We start from the raw sequence: 8,621 nt of genomic DNA on the forward strand, positions 1-8,621 counted from the left end.
CTGTTGAATCCTTGCAGGCTTACATTCTCGAGGGAGTCCCCAATACGGACAAGGAGTTCTACATCAAGAATTGTGTCAGGTTCTAGGTCGAGTTGGAGTCTATGATTGACGCTGGAGAGCGGTTCTTTGAGTTATTGACATACCCAATGACCAAAGTCCCTAACATGTATATATTTGTGAATTTACTGAGTATATTTTAGGAAATAAATTGCAGTATATATATTATCCTCAAGTTCTCGGGATTTAAAATCCTCATCCTGTATATACGAAATAAAAAACCATATAGGGATTTCCTTCTTTCTTTTTTTTAGTTTTATTCAAGATTGTTTTGATGTTGAATAAACATATATGTTAGTGAACTTATTTTATTCGATTTTAGTTATTAATGTTATGAAATCAACTAATTAGTCTCAGTACTCTAAATGTTGGACTTGCCTTCTTTGGTTTAGTCTTATTAAATGAGAACAGAAACGACTGCTAATGATTTCAATAATAACAATGGAAAACTACGACAATATTTTCGTTCCGCCTTGACACATTTCTTGTTCCTTTGTGTTTCTGCCTGCATATGTTTCACTATAATCATATTTTTGTAGCTATGAATGTACTAACTTTGATTCTTCAAGTGTGAAGAAGCTTCTTCAAGCACCTGTAAATAGAGCTACATTTAAATCTACATATGTGTACAATACATACAATGTGTTTTTTTTTTTGTGCCATTTTCTAGTGGAAATCACGTCATTCTAATGGAGACATCTCCTATGAAAAAATATGATCCCTTTTAAACATATTTAAGTTTTGTGATGAGTGTTAGTGAATGGGTGTTATAAGAGATTCGGAAAAAGGCGAGCGTTTGAAATTACCCGTGAAAAAGAATAAATACACAGATAATACCTATATAAAAAAAATCCTCGTGAGAGACGTTTTCTTTTCTAACTGCGTCCATTGCGCCTTTGGTTTTTTTCTTTTTCCTTTTTTATTGTATAATTGTTTGATTTTTTTTTTTTACCGGTAAATTTTATAATGATTTCGAAACGTCAGTAAGTCAAATCAGGTCGTGCAAGTCGCAAATTATTACTTCTATTATCTGGCTTCCAAGCTCTAACAAATTAAACAAAGCAACAAGTATATCTTGGGGTGTTGTTTTTTTAATAGAGGACCATAGGGATACCACCAGACTATTATGAACATAAGAAGTCTGACAACCTCACCCTACGTTCTTCCAGATTCAACCACAGCAAAATCATCCAGTGTCAACATCATGGGAAAAAGTTTCAATCTCTTTGATGTGAAAACAGTCAATGATCCCTTCACCGACTTCTTGATGAATGGTGAGGCTCTATCAGAAATATCATCCCATTCCACTGATGTTACATCATCCTCACATCCAGAAAAAGAAGTCAATGAAGATATTACACTCCTCCGTTCTTCTGAGCCCTTTATCATTCAAGAGCAGGAGCAAAGCACCCCTCTTCCACCCTCTCTCATCCTGAATCCTCAACATGAAACGTCAACTAGTCCGATCAATAACACCATTTACAGTAACATCAATCCTAATTCCGCTGCTATTCTCGGAGAGATCTACACTCTTACCCTTGGGGATGGAACTGCTGTTCAACTCCGCGTTCAAACCTGCGATACAGAGCTATCTGAACCCATTACCATTCCAGACGTCAGCTCAACCTCTGGACTACCACCACCACCAACATCTCATGTTCCATCCGACACAAGTAGCATGGTGGAGAGCATATCCACCATTGTTAGTCAATCAGAGGGGGTACCCATGGATTGGAGTGAGTCCTTAAATGACCTACCTACACAAAATGAGTTCCCTCTTGCTTTTCAAAACCTCCTAGCTAGGGATGAACTCATCATACGAAAAATGGACAATCAATTAACAGAAGAACCGTCGTCCCTTCTCTCAAGATATAATATCACAAGGCTGTCAACAGACGTATCAACCACCTCTTCATCAATCAGTGATGATGACGAATCTCTCAACTCTGTCAAATTATCAAATTGGAAGTCTGCAATCACTAAGGATGGACACGTCAACTTAGAACTTTTAAAAAATGAGCTGAATACTCTACCGGATGGGCAACTCAATTTGGAGGCCATTCTACAGAGTGCAGACGTCCCCATGACCGTAGAGGAAATTGTCAAACCCACCCTTACATCTTTGAAAAAAATCATGTCACAAAAAGGATTCTCAGATTGGCAAATGGCTCTTTGTCTCAAGATACGTCGAAGGAAGAAAAATACGGTAAGGACTTTTTTCTCTCTTATCTTTGTATGATCAAATGACCAAAAAAAAAAAAAAAAGAGACACACAAATCATTCTCAGTTCTAACACACAACTCAGTTTTCTTTCTTTCTTTTGAAATTGTTTTAAGTTCTATCCGTATCCGAGATAAGAAAATCAGTTTTCCGGTCATTATTTGTAGAGGAGGTTATTCAACCGTTATTGATAAAGGAACTTTTTTCTTCATCTTCACCAAAAAAACTAGTTTTTTCCTACTAGGTATTTGACCAACTAGTAGCAATTAGTGCTTGTGTTCACGTTATTTAAATTGCATTTTTATTGTATTATTTTTTTGTAGTACCTATGTGTAAGATCATCAATTAATCTTTAAAAAAATGAATATAACATAATATATTGAGTCTCTAGGGGTTGTTATTTTTCAAGATGTTGTTGTGTTTTTCTTCAAGGACTCCAAGGCCATTGAAGATAATAATATGTATTGTTTAGTCCCTTTTCACATCTTTGATATTCTTTTCAAAACACTGACTCCCTCCTTATCATTCCAGGCAGCCGTAAGATCCTCTCGTCGGAAAAGAGTCCACTATGTATATCAGCTAAAGGAGCATGTGTCACAGCTTTCAAAAAGACGAAAAGAAGCAGAGCTTGAAAATTCTCTCCTTAAACAGCTCAAATTTCTTTGGGAGCGCCTTGTACAAGAAGTTGAGTTGGAAGTTCAAGAAGGAAAGGCAAGGAAGGTCGGATGTTCCTCCACGGCTCTATCAACAAATCCCCCACTCTCAGTCTCTTGAAAATCTGTTTATAGTATATTAAGTTGTTACCAAAAGCCTTTCGTCTTAGGGGTTGTCTTTCAAGCTATCGAATTTATTTTAAAATCCTTGCTCATTACTTATTCAATTATTCATGAGGCTCTAAAGTAACCAAGACTGTTTTTATGGTGCACTTCAATGATTAGTAATAAGTATATATATATATGTTGTTGTTTTTAATAATATTATTATGTATGTCTTAAGAATTTCTCACTACTTTTTTGATTCTACATAGATCCTAATTGTCCAAAAGGGTGCTACTTAGCTAAGGTTCCCTAAGGCTAGTAAAATGATATTTTTGTATTATGACATCTTTGTCAAATCTACTGACTCCCATTTTTTTCCTCAAACGTATTAAAAGGAATTAAAAATAATTGTGATACGTTGTCTCTGTTTGACTTTCTTAAAATTTGTTCTTTTTGTTTATTTAAAATAATTATAAAAAAAAGTGTTCTCTAAAAAGCTTTCAATCTCTTTTGTTTAGTTTAGTTCTTAGTCGAATTTATTTATTTGTACTTGTTTTTAAATATATTAATATATCTATAGGTAAATAAATATACGTGTGTTTACGAAATATAAATCTTGATAAGAGACTCGCGCATTTTTTCATGAGCCTCACATAATTTCATTACCACTCAGTTGTTACATTTTTCTGATAAATGAACGTCTTAGAGCAATTAGGGTAGGAGAACCTATGACAAGAATTGTAAATCGTGTTTATTTTTTCGTTGTTTTTTTTTATTAATGTTCCTTTAATTTGAAAATAATTGTGTGGCTCACACGAAATTACTTTTAAAAATATGTGGCATTCAGCCAAAAAGGTTACCAATCCCTGCTTTGCTTGATCATATGGAGTTGCAATGATTCAGTATATTTACATGATTATTACAGTATTACATTTACTCCATGAGACCTAGGAATTGTCTTTGGAGTCCATTTAAGAGTACAAAAGTATATTTTCTTCTCTAGAAACGACAAAGAGGCAAGAGGACACAGATAGAGTGTAAGAAAATAATTTTTCCCCAATCCCGTTGTCCATTTTGTTAGGTCGTTATATTATTTTTCAATTGGTAATCTGAAGAATGAATTATTATTATTATTTAACTCCTGAGTAGTGAACTTCCTTTCCCACTATATTCAAAACCTGATTGAACATTCGTCTGTGCTCAAAAAAGATGGATATTAAAATTAGTTTAATTTTTCAAATTTTTTTTCTAAAAAATTTAATTATCTCTGAATAACTATAGATTTTTATCGAAAAAAATTGATATTTGTAAATTTTTTTCCGAAAATTTTGTATTAAAATTAATTTTTTTGATAATTGCAGCTAATTTTTGAAATTTTTTGACGAAAATTTTATTATTTACAATTTTTTTTACACAACATTTATTTTCTAGAGAACTATGGATTGGAATTTTGATCTAAAAAATTCAATTTTTTGTGAAATTTTTCAATAAAAATTTAATTGTTTGTGAATTTTTTTTGAAATTGTTCCATAAAAATTTAATTCGAATTTTTTTTTCATGCCCTCATTATAATTATATATATTGTAGTTACCTAAATCAAAATGTTATCTCCATCTTATTATTATAAAAATGGAACATTATATATACATGTAGTTTATCTTTCAAGGAAAAAACGACCATCGTTTCTTTTTTAAAGTACTATCTTCTTATTATTTTTTCGATAAAAATAGTAATGATTTAAGTCTGTCTTGCTCGTAAAAATTCCTTTAACTATGAACTGTGGATACAATTTTAAAGTGGTTTCATGATTAAGGGAGAAATAACTTTTTTTTTGTCTCTGTGGTTCAAGATTGAAACACAAGTGGACTTCCTATTTTTACATCCTGACGAATAGAAACTCTGTTTGCAAATAAAATTAATCATTTTTAATATATTTATTTTTTAAGCAAAAAACAAACAAAAAAAACTTTCATCTGATAATTATTAAAGTCATAATTTCACTAACCGGCGTTGGCAAATCACCTGTTGACTAATCTTTCATGTACATCTTAAAAGTAAGCTATGTAGTCTATGCACACTAGTAAATATGTATTTTTTTCAAAGGAATTTTTCCAATCATGTTTTTTAATTTGAATTACAATTAATAAAAACATGTTTATGGCTGTCAAAAAAAAAGTTTATTTATTAAAAATGAGTTTTAAATGCCCATCCTTGTTCGTCTACTGCATCTTACCGTTAAAGGAACAAAAGTATATAACAATTCATCAATCATGAAGTGGGCTTGGGCATGTACATACCGTTCTATCCTTTCCCCCTACGATTGGCCCGTTTCCTGTATGTAGAGTCGTATAAAATATGATGTAGAACTCGTGTGAAACTTTTTGTACTTGCAGCCTTAAAGGTAATATTGTGTCGGTCCTATATAGGACCAAGAAACGAGATCCAGTATAGTCAGGGCGTCCACAGGATTATATATATTTTTTTGAGAGAAGGGGGGACTCCAACAGACGCTCTTGCCAGTTTAGTACCACTTATCGATCCTTAAAGAATGTAAAATGGATCCCCCGTAACGTAGTCATTAAGGTTGTTTTCCTTTTTTTAAATTATAAGAGTAAAGATATGAATTTTTGGGCTAAATATTTGCAATGCTCTTAAAACATACCTGATATTATCTTATTTGGCTTTACATATCATTAATTTTTTTTATTAAAAAGTAAAACGACCTGTCCCAAGGACTGAAATTTCCAAGGTCCGATTGCAAGGAGTAACAGTCTGAAGAACATAGACCAAAAGACTGGGCCCTAAGACTGGATTAAACCGAATAAATAAGGACTGATACAACATTACTAAACAGGGTTGTTTTTTTCTCAAGCTGTTATCATTATTATTAAATTCTTGAAGACATGTAAATCTTTGTTTATATTAATAACTACTGCATGTGCTCATGAAACACAGAGATCAACAATAAGCGTTTGCTCAGGAGTTTTAAGTGTAAGTCTTACTTGGACTTAGATATAATTAAGGATCGACATCAGTTTAATTCTAGCTTATATTGGGGTCGAATCTAAGGAAATGCCCAAATTAAATTTTAGCCCAACTTTTACAGTGAGTACATATCATGGTACTTTTACGAGGAACATGGTAATCTTCAATCTTTAAAAGAATATTTGGGAGGATATCAGCTTAGTTGTTACGACGTTTCATATCATCAACTGTGGGCAACTGAGAGAGAAAGGAAATACACAGAAGTCCAACTCTTTATAAAGTAAGGACTTATACCGGGTGGTCCATTGAAATCTGAACACTTACTAATTCAATAATTAACGAAGGTTGAGTGCAGATAATATCAAAGTAGAAAAATTACTTACTTTTGTAAATGATTTTTACGTCGATACAAGGAAATTCCTCACATGAAATTTCGAGACATACTTCTAATTAGTTGACCTGCAGACTTTTCCTATAGTTTCTATTTTAACTGCAAGACATAAATAATTCTTGGAGAGGTTTCAAAACATTATATTATTGTGATAGCTTAAAAATCAACTTTTAATACATTTAATTTACCCCGTTATCTTCAGGTATAAACAGTACTTAAAAGGGTTGTATCAGGACTTTAAATCGGTCCGTACCGTCTCTGTCATCAATCCTTGAATAAAGTCCCATATTTAGAATGCCCTCTACATATATTGCCTCTTTATCACAACTATCAAATTAATGTATTGATTCCTATTGAAATTTCTAGTATATTTCAAGTGCGATAATAATTTGCCATTGTTCTTGATTAGGGCTTACTTATAGTATTTAGAACATTGTTACCTCCATTGTTTCACGCAAACTTTCCACCAAAAAGAAGCAGATAAAAGGCCTGAAATCAGTTGGTAGTTAGCCAAATAAGGCAGTTACACTAATTGAAATTTGTCTCTTAAATATTCCCAGACTATCATTGTAATAGTATTTATTTACAGTATTTAAAATGAATTACATGTATATGTATATTTCATAATATTAAAATCCTACATATTATTTTATTCAATGGGCAAAATTGTTTAATATAAATAAAATGGCGGCCAAATTATATAAGCTGTTTACAAGCTGCGATTTTTTACAAGTTCCAAAAGAAATGAATAACTTTAAATTAAGTTTTCAGCCTACTTGGTATAAGGATACTGCAATAATTGATATTCCATAGATGATCAATATGTTAATCTTGGTGAAATTTTGGGTTATTTCAATAACAATGACTGGAATATAAATATTTTGTGTCACATTATAAAGTAAATACCCACAGTTATATTACCCATAAACACTTACATTTTCTTAACTAAAACCTAAAAACCAAGGATGATATATGAAACCAGAGATCTATGGGGAACCCCAAGCACTGGGAGCCCTGTAAGAAATGTGTCGTAGTGGGATATTATTCTTGTGTACATTCACTTATGAAAATTTTAAATTGGATACAGAAAAAAAGTATATCCAGCGTTATAAAAGTCTCCATCTTGATATAATATTCTTATGAGGGAGGAATTGATCACCTCCATTAGAGTAAATGAAAGAAGGTTAAATTTATTCGATGGAAGCATCAATTAATTAATTTTTGACTCTATCCATATGCATGCATATTTACTCTATGTAAATAAATTGTATAATTGACACTACACAGCAGAATAACGGTATTTTTAAAACCGGTATAAACCCGGGTTTTTAGCCAATCAAGTTTGCACATGTTCTGATGTAATATTTCTTTTCCTTTTGACTGGTGTGTGTGTGTGTGTGTTTGAGGTGAAGAGAAATCCTAGAGTGTGTTTCTACCTAGGCTATCATATAATGTGAAGGTATTTTTAATTGTGAGTGACCCTCTTTTGTGTATTAATTGACCATTTTTATATACAATGAACGTAAGACTACAGCTATATAACATATATAGGAAACCATTTCATCATTAATAAGACATTATCTCGTATATGTATAAAAAAATTAAAAGTACGACTAAAATATATATTACTTTTACGATTATATAGACTTTTATAAATATATTGAATTAAAAGAGATTCTTGGTTTGAAAAAACAAAAACCGGTTACTTTTGTATCTAACGAGACAGAATTTATCAATGTTAACATTTTATAAACAATGATATAGAGCCTCTGTCATTAATAGACTATAATATTAATACACATATGAACAGTAAGGATGACCGTCATCGTTTTAAAGATACACCCTTTTCCCTAGTAACTTCATGGTAGAGGTCACTCATTTCATGGCTACAACATTGTCTAGCTCGCATAGAAAGATGGAAAAGTTCGTTAATTAAATCGAATGGGTTGTTGATATGTACATTCATGTTGAGCCTATTGTCTATTGCCTATATAGAATATACATAACCGTCTATCTAATGTTTTTTTTTAAAAGTCATCGTGGTTTTTTTTTGTTTTTTTTCAAATACATATTCAATTGATTTCTGCGTTACTAGAATAAATATGATAATACATTTCTAGTAATTCATGAGTTTACATTTTTGTTCGTACAAAATGCTACTCATAGCTTATAAATCAATGATGAATTTCTATTAAACCTAGATGATAATT

At 31.7% G+C, this 8,621-nt stretch overlaps 1 protein-coding gene across 1 annotated transcript; it reads left to right on the forward strand.

Moving 5' to 3' along the window:
* The first annotated feature begins 723 nt into the window (after positions 1 to 723).
* On the forward strand, positions 724 to 3,662 carry LOC121124601 (uncharacterized). Its single transcript, XM_040719758.2, has 2 exons — positions 724 to 2,263; positions 2,809 to 3,662. Exons 1-2 carry the CDS (start codon positions 1,184 to 1,186, stop codon positions 3,049 to 3,051), a joined length of 1,323 nt encoding a protein of 440 aa, XP_040575692.1. The 5' UTR covers positions 724 to 1,183; the 3' UTR covers positions 3,052 to 3,662.
* Positions 3,663 to 8,621: the final 4,959 nt, after the last annotated feature.

This window comes from Lepeophtheirus salmonis, chromosome 9 (assembly GCF_016086655.4).
Source record: "Lepeophtheirus salmonis chromosome 9, UVic_Lsal_1.4, whole genome shotgun sequence".
Lineage (NCBI taxonomy): Eukaryota > Metazoa > Arthropoda > Copepoda > Siphonostomatoida > Caligidae > Lepeophtheirus > Lepeophtheirus salmonis.

What these genes read in the sequence shown, in the direction of transcription:
- LOC121124601 (XM_040719758.2), top strand. Translation starts at nt 1,184, where the DNA reads ATGAACATAAGAAGTCTGACAACCTCACCCTACGTTCTTCCAGATTCA. An exon ending in GTCGAAGGAAGAAAAATACG is followed by an intron (nt 2,264 to 2,808) that starts GTAAGGACTTTT and finishes TTATCATTCCAG; the next exon opens with GCAGCCGTAAGATCCTCTCG.